The sequence below is a fragment of the Xylona heveae genome (genome assembly GCF_001619985.1).
Source record: "Xylona heveae TC161 unplaced genomic scaffold L228scaffold_4, whole genome shotgun sequence".
Lineage (NCBI taxonomy): Eukaryota > Fungi > Ascomycota > Xylonomycetes > Xylonales > Xylonaceae > Xylona > Xylona heveae.
The window spans coordinates 446,390-469,287 of record NW_017264196.1 but is presented as its reverse complement, the minus strand read 5'-3'; the positions used below and the strand labels follow the sequence as shown (position 1 = coordinate 469,287).

The 22,898-nt window shown below is 48.4% G+C and overlaps 10 protein-coding genes across 10 annotated transcripts; 6 read left to right on the top strand and 4 right to left on the bottom strand.

Annotated features, from left to right (window-relative positions):
* Positions 1 to 47: 47 nt before the first annotated feature.
* L228DRAFT_282003 (hypothetical protein) lies at positions 48 to 3,150 on the top strand. Its single transcript, XM_018335942.1, has 2 exons — positions 48 to 219; positions 286 to 3,150. Exon 2 carries the CDS (start codon positions 310 to 312, stop codon positions 2,842 to 2,844), a length of 2,535 nt encoding a protein of 844 aa, XP_018188820.1. The 5' UTR covers positions 48 to 219; positions 286 to 309; the 3' UTR covers positions 2,845 to 3,150.
* Positions 3,151 to 3,203: 53 nt separating this feature from the next.
* On the bottom strand, positions 3,204 to 7,109 carry L228DRAFT_246008 (phosphatidylethanolamine methyltransferase). Its single transcript, XM_018332300.1, has 4 exons — positions 6,538 to 7,109; positions 3,910 to 6,475; positions 3,755 to 3,845; positions 3,204 to 3,673 (listed from the first exon to the last, which is right to left on the bottom strand). Exons 1-4 carry the CDS (start codon positions 6,716 to 6,718, stop codon positions 3,614 to 3,616), a joined length of 2,898 nt encoding a protein of 965 aa, XP_018188819.1. The 5' UTR covers positions 6,719 to 7,109; the 3' UTR covers positions 3,204 to 3,613.
* A 306-nt stretch (positions 7,110 to 7,415) lies between these two features.
* L228DRAFT_107248 (cytosolic Fe-S cluster assembly factor NBP35) lies at positions 7,416 to 8,914 on the top strand. The gene is made up of 2 exons (XM_018328920.1): positions 7,416 to 7,714; positions 7,802 to 8,914. The coding sequence occupies exons 1-2, from the start codon at positions 7,630 to 7,632 to the stop codon at positions 8,755 to 8,757; spliced, it is 1,041 nt and encodes a 346-aa protein (XP_018188818.1). The 5' UTR covers positions 7,416 to 7,629; the 3' UTR covers positions 8,758 to 8,914.
* Positions 8,915 to 9,416: 502 nt separating this feature from the next.
* Positions 9,417 to 11,083, bottom strand: L228DRAFT_246006 (hypothetical protein). Its single transcript, XM_018332299.1, has 2 exons — positions 10,872 to 11,083; positions 9,417 to 10,811 (listed from the first exon to the last, which is right to left on the bottom strand). The coding sequence occupies exons 1-2, from the start codon at positions 10,904 to 10,906 to the stop codon at positions 9,746 to 9,748; spliced, it is 1,101 nt and encodes a 366-aa protein (XP_018188817.1). The 5' UTR covers positions 10,907 to 11,083; the 3' UTR covers positions 9,417 to 9,745.
* Positions 11,084 to 11,358: 275 nt separating this feature from the next.
* L228DRAFT_107251 (hypothetical protein) lies at positions 11,359 to 12,013 on the top strand. Its single transcript, XM_018328921.1, has one exon. The coding sequence runs from the start codon at positions 11,427 to 11,429 to the stop codon at positions 11,919 to 11,921; it is 495 nt and encodes a 164-aa protein (XP_018188816.1). The 5' UTR covers positions 11,359 to 11,426; the 3' UTR covers positions 11,922 to 12,013.
* A 1,366-nt stretch (positions 12,014 to 13,379) lies between these two features.
* On the top strand, positions 13,380 to 15,080 carry L228DRAFT_107170 (hypothetical protein). The gene has a single exon (XM_018328919.1). It carries the CDS (start codon positions 13,522 to 13,524, stop codon positions 14,797 to 14,799), a length of 1,278 nt encoding a protein of 425 aa, XP_018188815.1. The 5' UTR covers positions 13,380 to 13,521; the 3' UTR covers positions 14,800 to 15,080.
* A 1,292-nt stretch (positions 15,081 to 16,372) lies between these two features.
* On the top strand, positions 16,373 to 18,157 carry L228DRAFT_281998 (hypothetical protein; the record flags this gene model as incomplete). The annotated part of the gene is made up of 3 exons (XM_018335941.1): positions 16,373 to 17,033; positions 17,337 to 17,420; positions 17,627 to 18,157. Exons 1-3 carry the CDS (start codon positions 16,560 to 16,562, stop codon positions 18,155 to 18,157), a joined length of 1,089 nt encoding a protein of 362 aa, XP_018188814.1. The 5' UTR covers positions 16,373 to 16,559.
* A 503-nt stretch (positions 18,158 to 18,660) lies between these two features.
* L228DRAFT_267268 (histone acetyltransferase ESA1) lies at positions 18,661 to 20,770 on the bottom strand (the record flags this gene model as incomplete). Its single annotated transcript, XM_018334970.1, has 6 exons — positions 18,661 to 18,819; positions 18,898 to 20,045; positions 20,099 to 20,133; positions 20,189 to 20,253; positions 20,577 to 20,604; positions 20,688 to 20,770. 6 exons carry the CDS (start codon positions 20,768 to 20,770, stop codon positions 18,661 to 18,663), a joined length of 1,518 nt encoding a protein of 505 aa, XP_018188813.1.
* Positions 20,771 to 21,049: 279 nt separating this feature from the next.
* L228DRAFT_245997 (hypothetical protein) lies at positions 21,050 to 21,748 on the top strand. The gene is made up of 2 exons (XM_018332298.1): positions 21,050 to 21,397; positions 21,447 to 21,748. The coding sequence occupies exons 1-2, from the start codon at positions 21,170 to 21,172 to the stop codon at positions 21,693 to 21,695; spliced, it is 477 nt and encodes a 158-aa protein (XP_018188812.1). The 5' UTR covers positions 21,050 to 21,169; the 3' UTR covers positions 21,696 to 21,748.
* Positions 21,529 to 22,544, bottom strand: L228DRAFT_281995 (ribonuclease H1 small subunit). Its single transcript, XM_018335940.1, has 4 exons — positions 22,364 to 22,544; positions 22,239 to 22,313; positions 21,932 to 22,182; positions 21,529 to 21,878 (listed from the first exon to the last, which is right to left on the bottom strand). Exons 1-4 carry the CDS (start codon positions 22,488 to 22,490, stop codon positions 21,834 to 21,836), a joined length of 498 nt encoding a protein of 165 aa, XP_018188811.1. The 5' UTR covers positions 22,491 to 22,544; the 3' UTR covers positions 21,529 to 21,833.
* Between the last annotated feature and the right edge of the window lie 354 nt (positions 22,545 to 22,898).

Here is a 22,898-nt window from a genome sequence, read left to right as displayed (position 1 = left end):
TCTACGCGTCCAGCAGCACGCGAAACCTCAGCTTTGCTGTCTTTGCGAAAGGGACCGCAGCACCCGGCACTCGACACCATGCAAAAACGCAATTGAATATCAAAAACTTGCAAAGCAGTGGGCATGCTGCTACTTCATGTGTCGGTACGAGCTCCTCGGTTGCTTGATCCTCTACATTCAGGATCTCCATGCGAAGGCAAAAGGAACCGCTCCACGTGGGTATGGCCTTGCACGCAGCGAGACAACTCATCGTATTCATTGCTGCAAAGTCTAAATGATATACAGTAATAAGCCTCGAGAAGCTCCAAGATGCTACACGAGATCCTCCTTGCCTTATCAGGGCACCCTTCGCCCCTCCTGCCCCCTCCCGCAAGCAAATTCGATCCGGCGGCCATAAGCCAGACATTTCCGCTTCTTTCACCCCCGGAGAGAGCGCTACTGTCATCTTTAGCTTGGCTTAGTGAACTACACAGGAGAGTGCGAGATCACACTTCGAGCATATCCTCTTCACATCCGTCAACTATCTGTCGTGCCGTGTCAACCGCCATAGCCTCGAAGCATTTGGATCGGTTCCAACAAAAGATTGTAGATGTGGAGAGGCAAATGCTGAGGAAAGATGGTGGATCACCAAACGAGTACGAGATCATGCCACTATCTCTCATTGTCACAGAGTTTGAAGAATGGATACGTCGAATGGAATGGCTCTGGGACCTTGTATATTTTATGATGCCGGTCGAAAATGTCGTTGCCGATCAGAAGCGGGGACTTAAAAGTACCAATGGACAATGCTCGGGAGCTGCCATTATCGAGAAGCTGAGAAAGGAAGCTCGTACAGGGTTTCCTGATATTCATGATGCCGCAACCGACCTAAGCAGGGCCGCAGAAACGGCTTGGTTGAGGCAGCTGTCGAGCTGGCTGCTGTACGGACGACTGCCAAAATTCGGCGGAGAAGACTTCTTCATACAAGAAGAAACTCCAAACGAAGCCGACTCGAAAGGAACACCTATCTTTACTATATCAGAGAGGCTGCGGCCGCAATTCGTTACGCCAGCAACTGCTTCTTCGATACTTTTCATTGGGAGATCCTTAAACCACATTAGGATAAAGTCTCACTCCTCTGGAAGCACCATCTCTGGGAACTCGAGTTCTCCAGAGCTAGTTTTACTTCCTGCTCATCTGAGTTACCTTTCCTCGCTGTCATCACCCTTAACGGCGTCTTCACTTTCCCGCGTTATCGCGAACATTCGGTTCTCACTCTCGCAAAATGCATTGCAGCATTTGCTTCCGGTGCCCAAAACCCTGGAAATACTTCGATTACTGCGAGAATTCTTCCTGCTCGGCCGCGGAGAATTTGCAGTAACCTTAATTACTGAAGCCGATGAGCAGCTCAACTCACGCCATCGCCAGTCCAGTCGCATACGTCAAGCCAAAGGCGGCGATAATCTCAAAGGGGTTCTTGTAAGAGACGGAGAAGTCAATGCAACTTTAGCAAGGACTTGGGCGGCATTATCATCATATGCTCCCTACGACGATGAAGTAGATGATAAACTTGAACTTGCCCGCGACTTGGTCCATTTGACTTTGCCCAAGCAATCACCAGTAGCGTCAGGCGGGGCCCACCGCCGCAACGAAGACGACAAAGCCTCCAAACTTCAGACCCATACTCGCTTTAACGACCTGTTGTTCTCATCTCCAGTGGACTTGACATTAATCATTCCCTCGCCGTTGGATCTGTTCCTAAGCGACACTGATCTACAAACCTACTCCGAAATTAATGCCTACCTCCTCTCCATTCGACGCGCTCACCACCACTTGACAAGCCTATGGAAACATAGTACCCTTCGCCGCTCGCATCCGCAACCACCTACCCTGCTATACAGCAACACTCGAAAAGATGCAGAAGGCAATCAGCGCCAGCGCCAGCGGGAAAGTAAGAGAGCGCGAGAGATGCGTAAAATCTGGGCCACATGCAGCGCCACAGTCTTTTTGCTATCTGAAATCGAAAGCTATTTCCAAGGCGAAGTCGTTGAAGGCTCTTGGGAAGCACTTCGCTCGTGGGTTGAGAATCCACCATCCACACCAAACACAGCAATTTCTACTACCACTACTTCTTCTCCCAAATCCAGCAAGACCCCTATACTTCCGCCGGTGACAGGATCCAACATTTCCAGAACCCCTGTTCCTTCGATGCCCGTTCCACCAACAAAGCATGCATCATCTTCATCATCAACCAACAACAACGAATTAAACGACTCTGATACCACCAATCCACACCAACCTTCCACACGGCCGCACGATCCCGAGTCATTATCCCGTGCTCATAGGGTGTTTCTATCCACACTCAAGTCCTCACTCTTGCTCGACGACGGGCCATTTGCAGCGCACATGCGATCTACTCTCGCACACGTCGACCACTTGGTCGCTCTCGTGACGCGCCTGCAAACCGTGCAGCAAAACCTCGATCTCGAAGCAGATGAGGCCGTCATTGTCGACGCGCTCGCCAATCATGCTGCTGAAGAACGCACTCTGCTTGTCGAGCTCGAAGGCGCTCGTGAGCGCGTCGAACGCGCGTCCCGACGCCTCGTTGGCCGATTAAGAGAATATGATGCCCAGGAGCATACCGGCCGTGCGGATCATGCTGATGAACATATCGCGACTGGCGACGGCGAACTTGGCGCCGATACAGGTATTGGCGGCACAGTATCGGGAAGCATCACTGGCGACGAAGACTACTTTGAGCCTTTCGCTGGGGCAGGTGTGGATCGATTGCTAATGAAGCTTGATTTCGGCAGTCTCATGGCCGAGAATGATGTCCTTGGACCAGATCATGTGGGGTTTGATTGATCCTGCTGCGGCCCTCGCTTCATCTGTTAAAATCATGTCAATTACCGGGCTCTGGCGACCATATTTACTTTTTATTAAAACTAGGATGAAAATTTCGGCGAGATAAGGAACAGCGTGGCTGGCGTTAACAGGGCAGATTTACAGTGCGCTATGCATGGCATTATGGCTTCTACATATATTGTACTCTTCTACTCACACATTCGTTGTTTCTAGCATTGCTTTTATATACCTGCGCTTACTCTCCCTCTGTCGAGCTAGAAAGAATACCGCGATTCGAAAGATGGCTACAAAGTTCACAAGAGCTGGTATAACTTTATCTTTTGCTTCACTTAGAAAATCAAGTTTCAATCAATGATATGTTTATGTACATTTCTCCTCTGCTTCTTAGCTTCTTCAACAGCGAATAAGCCATTCTAAGACACTTCATGGTGCTTTTAAACTCCGGATATCTTCGTCGTCTTCGTCATCATCATCTCTCTGCTCCAAATTCTTACAAAAATATATGTTTAGAGAAAAAGTATATCTTCTTCATCACATCGTATATACGCATAGCACAGCATAGATTGCACAAAATCACTTTTGGTGTAGCTCATCTTGCTCATCTTGCTCTTCTGGAAGCTTTTCTTCCTGCGCATTTCAAGGCCGGCTTGTTAACAAACGACCAAAAGACAACAATCAACATGCCTGATGTTGGAGGGATTTATTGGTTTGCCGGTTTTGTGAATGAGAATGAGGTTGCTAATGGGTTAAAAAAAATGAAGGAGCCAGTTTAGAAAACTCGCTCAACGGGCGTGCTCGAGCCGACGGACGGCGACATACTATATGGAGCCTTCAGAAAGAAAATAGTCAGCGTCAGGGGACCACGAGGAAATTTGTGCTTTAAAGCAAGTTTAGTGGAAGGGTGACGTACCAAAACCTTCTTGGCATTGCATATTCTCCAGGCAAGATTCCGGACATTGCCGTCTGCTTTGACAACTTCTGGAGCAAACTCGATGCCGAACCTATTTGAGACGTCAATAATTATTCAAATCAATCAAGCCGAGGATGACACCTGGTTCTGCTTACATTTGATGCACTGCAAAAACAACGCGCTTCGCATACTTCTCCTCGCGTTCGACTTGACCGCCAAACGCTTCATCCACTGTGTCCGGAGCGATTTCCGGGTCGCGATCAAAGCAGTTTCTCACTAGAGGAAGCAAAGCAGCTTCAACCGCGCCACGGATCTGGCCGCTCGCATCGAGCTCGACGTCGTCTTCATCAAAGCGCCCAATTCTGATCTCGAATGGCTGCGAGATTGCCATGACATTGTGCTTGCCATTATGATGGTATCGGAACTCGAAGACTCCTTGAGTCCACCACAGCTTGTCACCTTCAAAGACTACCTCGCCAGAGTAAGAATCTTTGTTCTCGCCGTCCTGCTGAGTCGATCCAGAGACCAGGACATCGCTGGCCAGAATACTCTTGTCAACACTAGTCGAATCGTATTCGCCTTTGTTGGTTGCGATCCAGCGACCGGCAGAAGCAATGCGCGTGACTTCACGAGAAGCATTGTCGGCGACCATATACAATCCAATCCAGTCTTTCTTGCCGTGATTCAGAGGGGCGGTCCACTTGACCTTGATCGGAGCACCATATTCAAACATGAGGGTCTTAAAGTTGCTTCTGCCCTGGCTAGGAAGTCGAGCCGTGGTACCTTGCTTCTCATTCATGCGGTCAGAGATGGCGAGAGCCGATGAGGGAGTACCTTCAACTTCAAGGGAGTAGTCCTTGGGATTGTGTTCGGCAAGATCCGGTGCAACACGGGAGATGGTGATGCGCGCGGGGTGAGTGAGCAGAGCAGAAGAGTCCTTGACAAAAGTACCGACGCCGGCGGCAAGTCTTGGCCGGGCAGCTTCAATGAATTCCTCAAGGAATTCTGCAGTCTCACCTAGAATCTTCTCAACGTTACCTTGCCATTGCATGAGAGGTGGGGGGAGAGAGCGTCGGAGACTCTTGACCAAGCCGGATTGCTGACGCAAAGTCCTTCCGTACAACTTCTGCATGTGGGGTCTCTCCACAAATTGAAGGAAAAGGAGCGTAAGGACATGGCTGAGGAGAGCAAGGAAGAAGATTGTTTTGCTGCCCGTGATCAAGACGGCACCCCAAACCCCGGCAAGACCCAACACGCGTTCCGGATTATTGAGGAACCGATAGATGCCGCTGTAGTTAAGTCGAGGAGCCTGTTCGAAGAAGAAGTCGCCAAAGAACCAGCCGAATTCGCCAAGAGAATCGTAAATGCTGATAGCCGTCCAAATCTGGAGGGCGATCAGAGACGCGCCGAGGACGTGTTTGAACAAGGCCAAGCCGTAGTCCCAGGCAGGAGGCAAAGCGTACATCTTCCAAGCCGCGCCAATAAAGCTGGTCCAGCACATGGTCATGGCAATGTGGTAGATGCCCTTCCATTGCCTCCACGCTTCGCCAGTGGTTTGGCCGTACTTGACATAGTGCCGTGTCCAGAGCTTTTTGTTCGACTGGCGGTCCAATACGAAGCCCAGGCCAATGCTATACCACAGGCGCCACGCGACAGCATTTGCCACAAACAGTGTCTGGTAAAGTGGCGTCGAAGGTGTCAACAAAACAAGGGCGACGAAGTATGCGTGCAAGAGGTAGACTGCCGTGTCGGTAACGCGGAAAAAGTCGGTGTTCTTCAATCCAACGACGTTGTGGTAGTCGGAGGGCTGGCCTGCGACCGCGGAATCGTCATAGCTTCGAACGCTCTCGCCGTCAAAGTGTGCATCATCCAATTGGTGTTCGGAAGCCCGCTTCCGGGGCGGCGGCGGGTTGTAAGTCTTGTCAATGTGCGGGTTCTCAACGAGCACCAAAAAGGCAAATTGAGCGGCGTGTGCGATAATGGAAATAAAGAGCACCTTGTAGCTTGCCGCCATGAGTGAGATACCATAGTATCCTGCATAGCCGACCGAGTACATGGGATGCGGGGCCATTTCGAATACGCCATCAAATGTAAGCTCCTGGTCGATAAGGTAGAAGAAATCTCCCCAGTACCATGCGTAATCCTTGACCACTCTGTGAGCGTCAAGTTTGACCCAGAGATTGAAGCCTACAAGGCCTACACCGACAATCCAGCGGGTAAGGGTCATAGCGAAGCTCTCATCCGCGGGACGACTCCCGCAGGCAATGGCGAACAGGCAGTAAGAGACAAAATCACACATCAGGATCAGGTCTACGACTCGCCGGAAGACAAGCCAAGTGTTATACTCAATCGGAGCTTCCTCAAACTTATAATCCTTGGGAATTTTTGTCTCCATTTCCCGCTTTAGCAGTTTATACAACTGCGGGTGAGGGTTGTCGCCAGTGGAGGGGTTGACGAAGATCTTGAACCGCTTAGCCCAGTTCACCAGGCGGTTGTGATTTGACTGGATTTGGAGCAAATAGCCAATTCCGGCATTGTATCCCGCTCGCCAGAGCAGAAAAACTACGGCGAAGACGGGAGTTCGGGCACAAGCTGGCAGAGCCCAAAGAGCAAGAATGTGCACGGCGAGCACGGCCAAGACGATGACATCGGAAAGATTCTTGGGTTGCGTAGGGGACAGCAACTGTGAGACCATGTCATGGGTTTGAGGAACCGTAAAAACTACACAAGAAATGTCAATCGTAGGAAAATATACATGGGAACGTCATGTCATAGCTACTTACTGGTGCCATCAGGGGTTCTTCCAAAAGTGCGCTTTTCCTTCTCATCTTTGGCATCATCCTCTTCGAGTGCATTCAACTGTTGCACAGTTTCCTTGGCCTTCTCAGTAGATCCAACTTGTTTTGACGATCTCTCGCGAAGGCCTTCATCATTGAGGTCCACCGGGGATGGTGCGGCACTCATCTTCTAGTGGAAACACGATTTTCAATCAATTGAGCTTAATCCGTTTGACGTTTGGAAACCCAAATCGAATATTGGAGCAAATGTTGAATTGCTATCTTTGAGAGTATCTATAATGACTCGATGAAAAAGAAATTGGACAAGGCGGTGAGTGGAGTGACCCGGATAAATTGCAGTAGCTCAATGGCGTGTATTTTGACTTGATCCATGAAATCAGTCAAAAAGAAAACAACGCCCAGTCAAGAATGCTAATGGACGACACAAGTTGGAATGAGTGTCGTGAAGATTGAAACACCTTGACTGCGAAGAAGAAAAAAAGACAGGAAAAGTGCAGGGGGAGGGGTTGATCCTGTGTGTGGTGTATAACTGACTTTGTTGGTTGAGTCTGTGTGCGTGAGGGATCGACGGGACCTGCAGGTGCCTCGGTGGTTCCTGTCCCCAAGGAGCTAGAAAAGGAAGGAACAGCAGGATTGGATGTGGAAGGAACGAGGGAGCAACGACCGGCACGAGCTCAAACCACGGAAACAGAAGGAAACACAAGAAACCTTTTCCTTGATTTTGCTTGAAGTACCTTGTACCCTGCATTTTCTGTCATTCAACCAATGACGTGCTTTGCGTGACGTTACCCGGCGCAGGAAAGCAATCATCACATGCTGATTGGCCTGTGAGGTTGATTAGATGCCCTTCTTACCAATCATTTCTCCGCCCGATATCGCCCTGACATTTTGCCTCTCTATGGTGGGCTTAGTTATAACGGGGTTTCCTGTATAACTAAACCTTCGAGACAATAATTTCAGAGAGAAACACAAAATAATAAATCTTTTGGGAAAGAGGAAGAAGAGAGAGGTTCGAAATTTGTGAAAAATTTACCCCTTCACCTAGATTCTTCGCTTTTGGTCAACCAGTCTGTCGATATGGCACCTTCATTCGAAGAGCCTGCCCCCATAGATATGGATGCGCCTCTTAAGGCAGCACCTAAGCTTGTTGCCCCGGAGCCAGGTGAGTCTTGAATAAACTCAAATATTTCTAGAGCCCATGACACTCTCATTGACCTTTTGTCGAAAATATTGTACTCATTCCTAACAGAGCACTGTCCTGGCCCCGAATCCGAAAAAGCCGGTCAGGGCGACGCCTGTGCCGGATGTCCGAACCAGCAGATTTGCGCATCAGCACCCAAAGGACCAGATCCAGACATTCCAGTCATCACAGCACGACTTGCCTCAATCAAGCATAAGATCCTCATCCTCTCCGGAAAAGGTGGCGTGGGGAAATCTACCTTTACGACGATGCTGGGACACGCGCTGGCGCAGAACCCCGATTCGCAGGTTGGCATCATGGACACTGATATTTGTGGACCCTCAATTCCCAAGATGATGGGCGTCGAGCAAGAGACTATACACGTGAGCGCTGCGGGATGGAGCCCTGTATGGGTGAGCGAGAACCTGGGAGTCATGAGTGTGCAATTCATGCTGCCGAACCGAGACGATGCTGTCATCTGGCGAGGCCCTAAGAAGAACGGTCTGATCAAACAATTCCTCAAAGATGTGGAGTGGGGTGACTTGGATTTCCTGCTCGTCGACACTCCTCCAGGCACCAGTGACGAGCATTTATCCGTTAATTCATTCCTCAAAGAGTCTGGTGTGGACGGGGCCGTCTTGGTATCAACACCTCAAGAGGTCGCGCTGTTAGATGTCCGCAAGGAAATCGATTTCTGCCGCAAGGCCGGTATCCGGATCCTGGGTATTGCAGAAAATATGTCTGGGTTTGTGTGCCCAAAGTGCACGCACGAATCCCAGATTTTCAAAGCCACCACCGGTGGCGCCCGCCAGTTGGCAAAGGAAACCGGGATCCCTTACCTCGGCGCGGTACCGTTGGACCCACGGATAGGCATGGCCTGCGACTACGGCGAGAGCTTCTTTGACAATTTCCCCGATAGCCCAGCTTGCACTGCCTTGAAGTCAGTGGTTCGCCGAGTTGGCGAGGAAATTGGGCTTGGTGCTGACCAGATTCTGCCCGAAGAGGCAGAACCTATGGACGAGTGATGAGATGATGTGCGAGACAAGCTTTTGTACCATGTTCTTCGAGATCAACGAGCGACGCGTCAAACGCCCTTGTGGATATTCACTGCGGATGCTAAGTCTGAGCCATGAGCTCGCCGAGATTGGGTCAGGGAGCCGCTCGTCCAGCTGATGTCAATCTTTATTCTGGACGTAACTGACCACTTCGTCTCTCATATACTTGGTCAAGGCAATACGCGACTCTTCTCAATCGTGTCGTTCGAAGCTATGTATATAGCTCTCAGAGGCCTGAGCTGGCTTCATCGTCTTGCCAGATATATTCTGCTGCGTTAAAGTCTATGGAGAGCTCATTTCAAGATTGGAGCACTCTTTTTCGAAACAATGCATTCGGTGCGCTGCTTCGAGGCAGATCAACAAATCTAGCTTGCTATGACCGAGGCTGCGGCTGGGGCAGCAGAAAAGGCGCTGAATCGCTACGTCACGGGCATGCTTGCATATGGGCACATCCCCACAGCTGTGCACTGGATATAATGTATCAATTTACATCCATTAGCGAAGCTAGAGTTTGGATTTGCATCCTAGTTCTTGAGCAAAATGGACTTTATACTGAAATGTTAATAAATTCAGTCTTCACGATACGGATCCAAGCTATATCACTTGCATACCAAAATTAGACGAGATTATTGTGAGCTATTGGAATGTGTATAATTGTGGATATTAATGATATTGCTAGCTTTTTTCGGACGAGAAGTTCACGATTCCTTCATAATCCATAAGACCATCCCTTAGCAAAATCGCAAAACAAAAAAAAATAATAGCTAATAATACAATAGAAGAATGCAATAGGAAGAACGGGCTATGTCTCGTTACTCGTTACTTAGTATCGAATTATCTGCTTTCACCTGCAACAATCACCCTCCTGCAATCATCACGACAGCGTGATTTGGCACTGCAATGCTCCACGATGCATTTTGCGAGCAAACTGCTAGAGAAAAGGTGGTTGAAGACCAATTTAATCAAGCAGGCCCTTTTTACCATCACGGTCGGAGTCGACGCGAGGGTCAACCTTGTTAAGCAGACTGTTGCCGTGGGGTCCAACGCCAGATTGGCCAGTGTGCGAGGTAGTACTGCTGCTCTGTGAAACACCCTTTGCTACTGGGTCTTGCGGTCCCGTAACACCAGTGCGAGTGCTGCCGACGGTGCTACCAGTGCCAACTGGTTCGGTGTTATCGGTCGTGGTAGCATTTCCGGTGCGAGTCGGCCCAGTGTTACCCGTCGCCTCAGTGGCGCCGTGGTGGTGCACATTTTCACCAATCGTACCAGTAGTTCCGGTAGTGCCAGTGGTACCGGTATTGCCAGTATAGCCACCGGTAGTGGAGGAGCCAAGGTTGTGGTGGCCAGCGGTTTGGTGAGTACCGGTGCTACCAGTCGTGCTGCTGGTTCCAGTGGTGCCAGTAATACCCTCAGTGGCTGTGGTCTTGTTGCCGTTCAAGGAGGAGCTCACGGGGCGAGGCTCGCCCTCAAAGGCGTCATAGCGCTCTTCGCGGCCAGTCAAGGCACCGCCATGCTTCTTGAAGTCGGCCATGCTCATAGCTGGCAAGGTAGAGGCAGAGTGGTGCTTAGCGGCATTGTGGTGCACTTCATGGATTGGCACGGTAGTGTGCACGACTGAAGGTTGGATGGTCTCCTTCTGGACGACAGGTTGAATAACCTCATGGACGTGGTGGTGGTGATGCTCGCCCGCCACCTGAGGGGCAAGACCATGAGTGTGCTCCGTCTCGCCAGTTGTCTGGGTGTCTTTGAATTGAGCAGCCTCCTGCTCGAGGCGAGCCTTAACCCTCTCCTTATCGTCATGTTCATGAGAACGGTGCTCGACTGGGATGATGTTGTGATGGTGTTTCTCAGGCAGAACCTCTCGGTCCTGTACAGGCTGGACCGAGGTGTGGTAGTGGTCCTGGTGAACCTCGCGGTCGAGGGCTGTAGTAGCCTCTTCGTGTTCCTTCTTAGCAATGTGTTCCTGAGTCACAGCAGGGGCAACCCGCTCGTGGACAGTGGTATCATGGTGACCACTACGGTGGCTACACACGCGTTAGACCCCTTCTTTATCACTCCATGACGATAATAATGGAGAGACATACATGAAATCGTTGACAGCAGCCTTGGCTTTCTCCATTTTGTGAGTATGTATTGAGGTGGAAATAGACGGATAATGTAAGTACGCGTGGGGTTTGTCTTGAGAACAGAAAGGTTCAGTAGATAGTCGTGATGAGTATCCTACAAGAAGATGTAGAAGAGGCAATAAAAGATTAGTGAGGATGGGTTATTTTGAATCAGCGAGGGGAGGTTTAAGCAGCCTTATATGGTAGGTGCAGAGGTGGAGGTGCACCTTCCCTCCGGGTGCCCAACATCATACACACCACTCGCTTTCATCATCACCATCATCATCATACATATTCGCAACCAGCCGTCCCGCCCACGACATAATGAGTAAAGGGCTTTACTACTCGTATATCGTTAGGCAAACTGCACAGGCCAGACCATCGGCTCTTACCGTTATCAGCCACAGCTGAACAGACAGGAAATGCCAAATCCCTGGGAGGGGAAGTATACCCCTAACCCTTTCTAAAGCTCTGTTTGCCATTTAAGTTAGCTAACAGCAAATCGATGGGTAAGATAGGTGCCAAAGCACCGAAATGGCACCATCAACCGTACCGAAGCTTTTACGTCAGAAGATGGGATTTCGGACCGGCCGGCCAGAATCCCAAAGAGATGTTCTACCAATTATGCCCAAAAATGAATGCAACCTGTTTGGTCAACCAAAAGGCCAATCAGTCGTGACGCCTACGACGTCCCTCCCGCGGAAAGGGCCCGGTCAGCTGCATGAAGTGACTTCTCCTTCTAGTCACACTTCTGCTACTCGTACAATGCTTCAATGGCCGTACCAAAGCTTTCCATGGGAGCTGGCAAATTATTTGGACTCCATGCGCCACAGTGTGATCGAGAACCCCTCAAAGTGGCCACTTTCCACCTCTTCAGACCATTCTCGGATAAACCAAAAGGCTAAGAGCACCATAGCGGCAAGGGTCTGGACAAGACAAGCATCGATCCTTCCTCGACTTGGCGATTTCCATGGCTCGTTGGCCCCGTTAGTTTGTGATCGTCGACTTTTAGTCGCAAAGCTCATCTGAACCCAAGTCGACAGTTAGTGGGTGATAGTGAGCTTGGCCATGACGTCCAGGGATCGGGGTTCTCGACGCGATCCCGGCGGGGCCAAGCGAAGCCCTTAATTCGACTGAATTGTGTGACGGGCTACAGGGAAACGTCACTCTTCAGTCAATACCCTCTGGGCCTTAGCCAATCATTATGAGATTCTATGACTGCTTGTTATCGAACATGAGCTGATTTTTTGCAACACCGCGCAGTGACCTAAAATTATGAATAACAGCCTCTACAGATCTCCACATCGCCTCGGCGTACAAGCTCTTCATGTTAGATCCAATCCCCTGAGCTGCAATACACTAACAAGAGCTATCAGCTTTTGCTATGGTAAAATATCAGCTCTCAGTGAACGGGGACGTCTTTCATGTCCGAGAAATTCACCGAATTGCGGATTCAGTAAATCGTTTACGCAATGCTACGAGTATTTGGAGCTTGACGTTATTCCCTAGACTAACCTCTGCCCCGAGATGTTCTAGACCAAAATTAGTCCTTTGTCCGCGTGGCGTGCGGCTTTTGCATTTGCAACGCGCTCTCAGAGAAGTGAATGGGAATGCAAATCCCCATGGCCAAAAGGGATGAGGACATTGAGAAGATTGAAGATCAAGCCACAGCGTTCGAAGAGGCCGCACACGGACGTCATGAGGCTTTCGCAAGGGTCAGAACTCATGGGTTTGTTTTGGTCCACTTAGTCATGCTAGTTTCTGAGCAAGCGTGGCGTGGCTTCTCCATAGTACGCTTACCCCAGTGGCTTTCCCGCCTTGGCATCTACCACGTTCCCGATCTTCGAGCTCAATGCTTTTCTCCTTTGTAGCTATATTGATTCTGCAGGGCAAACTATCTGTGCCAAGCTCTCTCTTTAGGCCCACGCTACAATACGTGTCATGTACTGAACCACGGGAATTGCACTGTATGGTACCTGTTTAGTTGCAGTGCCAGCAGGTTGTTTAAAACACGCCCAATTGCAAGTGATTGTTGGTTCATCTCACATGCGAGGATGCGTGATTGGTCTGGCGCTTCCCCAATGGCATTTCGGATTTACCCAGCAAAAAGTTGGAAAAGCAGGAAATATTGCAGAAGCACATAGTATTCTACAGCGCATTTTTTGGAAGACCAAGAAAGAAAGAAATAGAAATCCCTAGCTTGAGTAGATGCTGCTGCTTGTGGCGTGCAATAGCAGATCGTGACTGCCATTTCTCTGACGTAGCGTCACCAGTTCTTCCCCACATAGGAGAGCTAACCACGAGCGCAACCATCTCCGTGCACAAAGGAGCGATCTGCTACTGACGCACTGTTTACCCAATCTCATCATCTAATGGCATACTGCAGGCCGTGACAAAAGCAAAACTCTCGCCTTTTGGAACTGCAAAGCCTCTACCAAGGTACTCGATCCAAGCCGGTACATCGTGATTCGTCACTTCCTGCATACACTGGTAAAGGTTTAACAGATTGGAAAATCTCTCGGAAGAAGCCTGGAACCTTCGTCACACTCTCCTGTCCAAGTTGCAAGGTAATTGCAGACTGTTTACCGGGAGTGGATAACAATTTTGCTACACACTGGAACCGCTCCCCATGGAGTCGCGCATAAAGCGACTGTTTCGGAGCAAGAGCAAAAAGCACAAGCAGGAACAGGGCCAGAAGACACAACCACAAACCCTTCGATCCCACCATGGGCGCACCGATGGGGCGGCACGAGCTGACCCCTTACTGCGGACTTCTGCATATGAATCGCTTCCTGCACGCGGGGAGCCGCTTACCGGAGCCTATCCGCTGAGAGGCAATGGCGAAGGCTCTGCTCCAATACTCAATGGACGCCAACGTGCTCTGCGACAAACGCATAATGGATTGGGAAACCCTCATCGCGCCACCAAGAGTGACGTTGCAGTGCCACCCTTGCCGCCGGACATGGAAGATGCCCTAAAACATCATCGCCAGTCAGCTTCTACCGGAAACTTGAGCAATACTATGCACAGAAACGGCGTACCTGGAATGGCCTTCACCACAGACAAGCCAGAACCTCTCACGAATCATGGTATCTCCCGAGATGTCTTAACGACGGCCTCGGGAAATGGGGACGGTCAGTCTCGCCGCCGCAAGCCGCCTCCAAGGCAGCATGTTGACTTACTTTTAGCAGCCGGACTCCCACATGAATATTCAGCTAAAGCCCCACCTGCTCCGAGGAATGGAAACTATAACGAAGCCATAGCTGATCGCAATATTGAAAACACAAGCACGGCAATGCCGGACCACTCCAAGATATTGAACGGCGACGGACACCGTGTCTCTTCGGAGCGGAAGCTGCCTGAAGAGACATCCAAACCACTGGCAGCTGGGCAAGGCGCTCCAGTCAATAGTGAGCTTGCTTCTTCTCTCATTGAACGCGCGCGAAATGGCGAGTCGCCACCACCTCGCCAAAGTTCGAGAAATCAAGCAGAGTTACGGGAGAAAGTGGATGGCGACCGATCAGTAAGGGAAAGGCCTTACTCTGGAGTAATTTTGTCGGCAACGCCTCCGGGAACACGTAACGTCTCGAGCAATCAAAATGACATGCTAAACAAGTCTTTGCCACCTGTGCCAACTACAGAGAGGGAAAATGCAAGCGTCGTGTCCAAGAATGAGCCTAGAGCAACAGAGAAAGCGGAGCCTTCAAATACTACTAGTGAGGTTACGAGGAAACCTTTTCCGGTCCAGGATGGTTCAAAGCTACCGTCACTAGAGGGAATAGTGGATCTATCCAATACTGTCGATACGACCGTCTCAGAAAGAGTTGCACCAGGTATATCCTCTCCCCAGTGCCTATGTTTTGGATATCTGGCTCAGTCTCAACAGCTGTCACCCATGAAACCGTGAGCAAGAAGATACACCACTCTCGCGAAGAGGTCACCACGCGTGAGATTCATCATCACGAGGTTTATCATCGAATTCAGCCTATCATAGACGTGGAAGTGTTGCCTCCGCGTCATTTTCTCCCAGTTGAAGGGGGCGGTCTCGTGGAAATATCAGGCGACAATCTTCCAGGACGTCAAGGTCATTGGGTAATCGCGGAAACAGTCTCAAATATTCCGTCCGACGAGCAAGCTCCAGATATTTCTCCACGATTCTCCGCCCGGAAGTTTGGACCCACCGAAGGAGAAACGTACAAGACAGTCTCCCCCGAGGGCATACCGCAGACCCATCAGACATGGATCCATCCTCCGGTTTTAGAGACTGAAGGGATGGAAACGGGGCAGACATGGCCAATGACTTTTGAAGACACGCTTCCGCACCGACCGAAGAAACAGTCAGAGTCATGAGCCTGTTCGACAACGTCACTAGCAAAGCCTGGATGAAGACGAAATGACGCCAGAACCATTCTACTTAATAAAAAAAAGTACTTTTATCCTTGAATCCACTTAATCTGCAGGGTTGCAACATGACTTTTACCCTGCATCTTGTCCATACTGTACTCCTAGCGTTGTTTTCTATATCCATTTGTTACATGATTATACCTCTTTGCAGTCACAGCGAGTTGCCTTTCCTCATCGTTGAACGGGATCGGTGGGTACTTTTTCCTTGTATTCTAACTCCAAAAATTCTTTTCTTTTCCCCCTCCTCTTCTTTCTATTCATTTTTTTTTATTCATTTTTCTCATTCATTTTTTCTTTTTTATTTTATTTATTTGACCAGAAGTGTATATAATATGCGAATCACCTTATCGGATTAATTAGCACGTAATATTTCCAGTCCAATTGGAGTTTGTATACCCTTTAACGGATGCAGTTTGACCGCACTTTGATTTATTTCAGCTCAATTACCCTTCAATTTCTATTGTTCTTTCCGCATCTTCAACGACGCTCATTAAAGAAAGCTTAACTGAGCCAGTTAAACAGTTAATGTGACGAACGTTCCCCTTACCCACATGCATCGCTTATCGTTAGTCCATTTAACACGCAAAACCAACCAAACTCAACCGGTCCTTCACCACCAAAAATGATTCTTGTCGAAATCTTACGCCTGTCGGCCCTAATGGCCATATGCTTTTACTCATCTCAAGAACAATGCACTTATTATACAAGTGCATTTTGTTTTCTGGTTAAACTACATGCTGCGTTGACTTTCTTATTTTCTTTCTCAACCGGCCAAGGGGGTTATAAAACTGCAGGTGCTAATACAGCTCGGATATCTCAGGATAAAGCCTATCGAACTAACATATAGCTTGAACGTCTGACGCTACTCAGTGGTTATCAGATAACGAAGCGCAACAATGCGGTGACATTTGTGCGCCCTTCCTTTGATATATACGAAATTTTTGACGGATGTGCGATGAGTCTTTATTTGAAAGACATTTTGCATTTTCATTTAGCATTATTGCGCGATTCATTCTGAATATCTGATCGGCGTGCTGGAGCCGGACCTCTTAGTGCACAGCATCCAGATCAACTACAAAACGATTACTCCAGCGGCAATTCTTTGAAGGAAGCACTCTTCTCCACATCATCTGACTTTGTTGCATTTACCCATTCAATACTTTGTTTCATTGCATTATATTTTTTTTCTGCACAGCACATCTGTACAGCATCCTTACTCTCTTATCCTATCTATTCTGCCCCATTCCCATAACATCTCCACAAATGCCTTCCACAAGCTCTGCGCTCCCTGATCCCGTAAAAGCCGCCGTGTTACTCAACAATCGCATTTCTCAATGTTCCTATTCCGACATCGTCAAGCACAACTTTACTCATGCCATATGCAACGCGGCGCCGGGCTCGCACGTGGATTTCTATGATCCCGTCGAGTCCACAGTCTACCCGGATCTGAAAGAATACGACTTGATAGTCTTGAGCGGCGGCACGGCAAGTCTAATTGACCTTGAGCCTGAGCTGTGGGTGCCCAGGATGCTGCAGTTTGTGCGGGACGTGGTTGAGCATAATCTTGGCTTTCGACTTCATTTTGAGAAAAAAGAGAGTAGTGACGAACGGTGGCCTATAAAGGACGTGGATTTGAAGATGAGGAAGAAGATAAAGTTGGTCGGCGTGTGTTGGGGCCATCAGGCGATTGCTAAAGCCCTGGGAGGGGAGATTGGTATGCGAGATGATGGGCCGTTGGTAAGTTTTATTTACCTCTCTTTTTATTATTATTGTTATTATTGATTCTCTTGATTCTGTTTATTTTATTTTATTTATTTATTTATTTATTTTCTGGCATTTGGCGTTCGATTTATCATTCGATTGCGTTTCGATTCGATAATTTGGTTTGAACTTTTATACTCTTCTTCACACGACAAGGGAACATGAAGACGTCTTTCTCTGTAGCCAGGCGCCGTGATAGAGCTATAGAATCGTTGGGCTGCAGCTAGCAAGGACATGGCGCGATATTCCAACAACATGCTAACGAAACTCATTTCTCAGCTCGGCGTATATCCCGTAAAATTATCACCTCAAGGAAAATCCTTCTTCTTCCCTGATAAAAGTATCAGCAGTCCTGAAACAATTGTACGTATTCCTTTCTCCTCCTTTCCCTCCTCCATCTTCTTCTCACCTCCTTTCCCCTTTTCCTTTCTTCCCCTTTCCATCTTTTTCGTTTTCGTTTCTCACGGAAACAAAACAACAACTTGCAACACTTACACCATTCTCACACGTCACACGTCACACGTCATCTATATCAATGACCACAGCTCATCACATCCAACTACGTACAGAATCTACATAAATTCCACAAACGTATCGTGACCAAACCACCGACTTTACCCGTCCTAGGGAAGCCCAACACGCACTTTCTCCGGCTTTCTGCTGACCCCGCAAACGACATTTTCATCTCGCCATGCAACAATATCCTTTCCTTCCAAGGACATCCGGAGCTGGACGAGACATTGGCGAAGGCGCTTTTGACAAATTCGCCTGATTACCGAGATAGGTTCTTGGCGTCTGCGAAAAGGGTTGAAGACGGAGTCGAGGACGTTATCAAAAGTAAAGTAGAAGATAAAGTTGAAGACAGAGTCCAAGATAAAGATACACAGCAGGACTTGTCTGATTCCAAAAGGCAAGAGGATGCTGATGCGGTGGGACAAAAGGGTAGGAGTGAGACGGGAGAGGAGGATTCGGAGGAGAATACGGAGGATGATAAGGAGAAGGAGAAGGAAAAAGAATTGGATGCCGTGTCGAAACGCATGGAACAGGGACATGATGGGCTAGATGTCTGGCGGAGAATACTGGCGTGGGTGAGGGAGTAAATGTTAAAGTGCGTAGGGACCTAGTCGGATAAAGTGCAGTTTGGCTGGCTTTGTATAGGGATTGATGGGTGGAAGGGCAGGGGATGGTATGAGTAGATGTTGTGTAGATATTGTCGTATATATAAGTGATGTGTACTACATGAACTTGAGATTTTATAGAATAGATGGTAGACTAGGGTCACGAGTCTTGAGCATTGTACTGAAGACGAGTTAATTTGGCAAATAAACGGGAAGAACAGTCGTGACGCGTGTCGTAGAAGTAGAATAACGTTTAGTCATTGGTAACATATGACTATCATGAGTTTGCATATCTACAAATTCTCCCCCTCTTCCCTATTTTCTGCTGAGGAAAAACGCCAGCCAACGCCCCATGACCATAGAAGAAAGGAAACAATGTACGGAAAGAGGAAAAAGACAACGTCATGCTGCGGGGTATATAGACGTGATGATCTTGCCGAAAAAGAGACGAAAGGAGAAGAAAAACATTGAGTTGAATGGATCGACTACCAATTCCATGTTCGCGAGGCTGCGGTAAAGACGGGCGGCTTCCACTGCAGCCGCTCCGGGTCGATGTTGTGTCTCTTTTTCAGCTTTTCCTTTTCTTTCTGCTTTTCTTTGGCAGCGACGACGGCATCGGTAAGTACAATGACGTGTTGTCCTTTCTGCAAAGCGGTCAGTAAGCGCTTTTGCCTGGAATATGCACATGGCAATTGAAGAGAAAACAAGGGAATATGGCATACCGTATATCGTAACATGTTAAGATTTTGCAAAGTATGAAGCACGTCATTCGTTGTCATTGCACTCAGCGCGCTGAGTTCTTCAACCGTGACTTCCGAGCGACCCTCCATGAGAATATCAATGACAGTTTCCTGCCAGTACGCACGGTATCCCAAAAGACCCAAGTCACTGAGTGGCTTTTCTGGACTTCCTAGTTTGCCCTCACGCTTGGAAAGCTCATAGGAGAAGGCCATGAGCAGGCGACCAAATCCCTTGCGCTGGTGTTGAGGAAGCGTGAGAATACAAGCTAAGTTGTACCCCTCCGCCGAGTCCTTTTCCTTGGAGAAATAGCCGACGAGATGACAGCCGTATTCGTCGCGGGTACACATGCAGTAGAAGAGAAAGGGATCGACGTCGTAATAGAGTGTCTTATGATCAAGGAAGAGTTTTGATATCAGACACAGGTTGCGGCAATAAGTCCGCTGTCTCCGGCCGTCTATTTCAAAGAAACTAATGTAGTCGTCTCGATAGATTTCGTTTCCTGGGGGGTGCAGCAGGGTGCATTTTGCTCGGTGTCGTTCGAACTGTCGTAGTTCGCCAAAATACGAGAGACAGAACTCGCAAATATACATCATGTCCTCCTCGGTATACTCTATCGGGTATGGAGAAAAATACCAGGGCTCAATCTCGTGGGCACCCATTTGGATTCGGGTCAGGTTTCGTACACGTGAGATTTCAGTCTGGTTCTGAGTCATTGACCCCGATGTGCGGAGTTTTTCGATTTCCTCCTCCCGGGAAAAGGTTTCAGGCGCAGCAGCTTTGGCAGCAGCAGCGGCATCTTGGACATCCTCAAGGTCGATTTCCTCGTCGTCTAGCCGAGTACTCCCATCGAGAACTTCGGTCTGCACGACAGCAATAGACTCGCTGTTCTCCTTGCCCCCAGCTTTGGAAGGTCGGGGTGCTTTGCCGGGGATGTTAGCAGAAGTGGCTTCAGGAGTAGCAGACGCCTCGGAGCTGGTGCCAGGCCGGGGTCTTTTCTGGCCCTTGGGCACTTTAGAATCTGCTTTGGAATTTTTCGACTGCGTGGTTCCAGTCTTCTTCTTCTCCGGCTTCTCCGGGGCAGGCCACTCGACCTCTTTTGAAAGGTCAATGCGCTCGGCTTGAATCCATTCTGCGGATAATCAGAGAAAAGTCCAGTGAAAGAAGCTTGACGCTTGTACTTACCGTCTAGACGTTTGTTGAACTCTTCGTAGTGGACACTGCGGGAGGTGTGAGCACGTTACATTTACAAGGAAAAGGCAGACGGCGACTTACTAGTAATAAGGTTGACCCTTCCGTTGCTGAATAGACAAAATTTCTGCCTTGCGTTTTTCGCCATCCTATAATTATTAGCAACTGTAACGCAAAACTGAAAATTATAAATGGCTGGTAATATGAAAATCGACTCAAAATACAGGCAGAAAAAAGGACAAGTATAAATATTCAAACTCAAAAAATAAAACAAAGAAAGAATCAAGAAAGAACAAAAAGCACTTGGATGCAAATTTCGACAGAAAAATGTCAAGAAAGCACAAAAACTGCGTCACTCCGGGAAAAAGCACACCCGCAGAGTTCCAATATCAAACCGCGACCGAGACATCGCGGCTTCCCATACAAACTAAGCGAGACCTGCAGAAAACTCGAAAGGAACGCCCAGGCTCACCTTGTCCACAAAGGCCTTGACACCGATCCTAAATATGAGTTAGAAAGACATTTGAATCATTCATATAGTGCGAAAAGTCAAGGGAAAAATGGCCGGGGAAAAAATTCGTACCGTAAAGTGGCAAGGGTAGCGAACCCCTTCTCGACGGGATCTGGCGTTCCCACAGGGTCCTGAGAGGATTCTCTCGGTGCCATATCAAGCGCACATACGTATGAATACACTCAAATGTATTTTAGAGATGAAATAGGTCGGCAAAGATGATCTTTTGATGAAAATTCTCCCAACGGTAATGAGATGTCGTTGCGGATTCCTTTGCTTCGCGAGGCGAATATACTGATGACCGTACTGGGTTCGGCTGGTTGCGAGAGACTCGACAGCCGCATTGGGTATAGTCTACGGTAATCCGTTGCCACACCAGGTACAAGCTATACTGTAATGCCCTCTGCGCTCCCCTCGCTCAACATGGGCTCTCAAAATCACGAACAATTTATTTCATTGACAGTGGATGGAAAATGTAAATTTTCTAGTCTAGACCTTGGGACGTATATAACCATGGCATTTTCCTGAAAATTGTCGTTCGCGCTATTCATATCATGTCTGCCTCAAAGGACAAATGTCTACAAATGAGCTACCGCATCGGTCGCGGCGAACAAGGTGTGCTAAGCTTCGAACCGTATAAATCCGCCTTACTCCCTCTCTGGCGATTCCGTACTCTATCAGTTGCCAGGAAAAGTGCAGAGGATCTGTGGATAAAGTTCCAAGAGTATGAAGAACAAGGTGACTTTGTAGGAATGGATATGACCAGGAAGTTCTTGCAAATGGTAAGGTGCGGAAGCGTGCAGGCGAGGCTCCTCTGTTGACAGGTCTTAGGGGATGACACGGGCAAAAAGATACGCAAATCACGCTGGAGGAAGAAAGTACTCGAAGGAGACTGGGAAGGAGCTCCAAAAATCCAGCCAACATCCTGACGCAGCCGAGAAACTCGCCGTATCTGACCTTTTTCGAGGGTACTGGAACAGGTGCCTTAGCCATGATGGATATCAAGAGAAGAAGAAAGCATTTCTCAAAGAGCAACATGAATGGGATAAACTTCAGCGAAGTAGCATATCCAGGAAATGAAAATAATAGCAAGATGAGACTGAAAGTATAGAAGAATACCAAAGATGAACGTCATGTACTTTCAAGTATATCCTTTTACTCCCGATGCCCAACGCCTTTAATGCATACAAACTCCACTTGAAATGCTTCACTGTTTATTTAATCCTTTTTCTGTGAGTGCGCGTTTGTGGGATGTGAATGCATCTGTAAGCTGTCAAAATGTCGCCAGGCTCCACGAAAATTAAAGAAATACTCACTGCTTCCGAAAATTGGATCCATTCCTGAATCCCTTTCAAGTACGCATCGCTACCCTCATCAGGCTCTGCTTCATGCCCCCAAATGATCAATTCATCAAATGAAGCTTGCTGCTCAAGGATTTTAGTTGGAGGAATGTCTTCTTCTCCTTCCTCGTCCACCCCTTCATCAAGCATGATTCCGACGGATGTTCTTCTCGGCTCAATTCCGTGATTGTGAGGAAGCCGCTCTCCTTTGCTTGCGGCGACAATGCCTTGATCAATTTCTTAGCAAGATTCCAAAAATTTGATGTTTCCTATAGGGGCGTACCCTCGTAACCTTCTGGTACTTTGAGCGCTCTACCAACCAACTTTCGCCCTCTGAAATAGGCAGACATTTTTTCATCTTTTCAATGTAAGCTTTTTGTGTTACTATAAAGCCCTTGATAGTCTTACCATCTTCAGTCTTTGGCGCCCAGAAGCGCGAAGACGCGTTCAGTGAGCCATTGTGATTGATCCGACAAGGGAGTATGTTGGGAGAACAATTGGAGGATTCAGATTTTGTCCTCTTAATAGCAAGCATATTTGCTTACAGGGAAGGTCTCAATATAGGATATGTGTACAAGATGATGATTGTATATGGTGAGATTATTGTACAAGTGAAGTCAAGAAGCGCGTGGGGAATTATTTTCGCGTCGCGCGCCAGAGCAGCTGCATCCAATTAAGTTACCCGATCGGGACATCGGCCTACCCCGAACAATCTGCAACACTTGATGAGATGAGATTATGACGTTGAATTTTAACAACTATCTACAATGAATGGGCAATTCAAGTTATATATTTTATTTCTTATGAAAGGCGAAACCGAATACTTGCTGGCCCGTCAATGGTCTTTGCAAGTTCTATTTTTGAGCTGCTGCAAACCATGGCTCGGCAGCAGCCGAGGACCCTGAATCTGCAGCTGTCGATCATGTTGCTCACTGTTGCTTCA

Bases quoted from the DNA above. Each gene is read 5' to 3' on its own strand.
- L228DRAFT_245997 (XM_018332298.1), top strand. From the start codon at position 21,170: ATGTCTGCCTCAAAGGACAAATGTCTACAAATGAGCTACCGCATCGGT. The intron at 21,398-21,446 runs GTAAGGTGCGGA...GACAGGTCTTAG, and splicing joins CCAGGAAGTTCTTGCAAATG to GGGATGACACGGGCAAAAAG.
- L228DRAFT_282003 (XM_018335942.1), top strand. From the start codon at position 310: ATGCTACACGAGATCCTCCTTGCCTTATCAGGGCACCCTTCGCCCCTC.
- L228DRAFT_246008 (XM_018332300.1), bottom strand. From the start codon at position 6,718: ATGAGTGCCGCACCATCCCCGGTGGACCTCAATGATGAAGGCCTTCGC. The intron at 6,476-6,537 runs GTAAGTAGCTAT...TTTCTTGTGTAG, and splicing joins AAGAACCCCTGATGGCACCA to TTTTTACGGTTCCTCAAACC. The intron at 3,846-3,909 runs GTAAGCAGAACC...CGTCTCAAATAG, and splicing joins GTTTTTGCAGTGCATCAAAT to GTTCGGCATCGAGTTTGCTC.
- L228DRAFT_281995 (XM_018335940.1), bottom strand. From the start codon at position 22,490: ATGCTTGCTATTAAGAGGACAAAATCTGAATCCTCCAATTGTTCTCCC. The intron at 22,183-22,238 runs GTACGCCCCTAT...AAATTGATCAAG, and splicing joins AGTACCAGAAGGTTACGAGG to GCATTGTCGCCGCAAGCAAA. The intron at 21,879-21,931 runs GTGAGTATTTCT...GACAGCTTACAG, and splicing joins GGATCCAATTTTCGGAAGCA to ATGCATTCACATCCCACAAA.
- L228DRAFT_107251 (XM_018328921.1), top strand. From the start codon at position 11,427: ATGGCACCATCAACCGTACCGAAGCTTTTACGTCAGAAGATGGGATTT.
- L228DRAFT_246006 (XM_018332299.1), bottom strand. From the start codon at position 10,906: ATGGAGAAAGCCAAGGCTGCTGTCAACGATTTCAT. The intron at 10,812-10,871 runs GTATGTCTCTCC...ACGCGTGTGTAG, and splicing joins GCTGCTGTCAACGATTTCAT to CCACCGTAGTGGTCACCATG.
- L228DRAFT_107170 (XM_018328919.1), top strand. From the start codon at position 13,522: ATGGAGTCGCGCATAAAGCGACTGTTTCGGAGCAAGAGCAAAAAGCAC.
- L228DRAFT_107248 (XM_018328920.1), top strand. From the start codon at position 7,630: ATGGCACCTTCATTCGAAGAGCCTGCCCCCATAGATATGGATGCGCCT. The intron at 7,715-7,801 runs GTGAGTCTTGAA...CATTCCTAACAG, and splicing joins GCTTGTTGCCCCGGAGCCAG to AGCACTGTCCTGGCCCCGAA.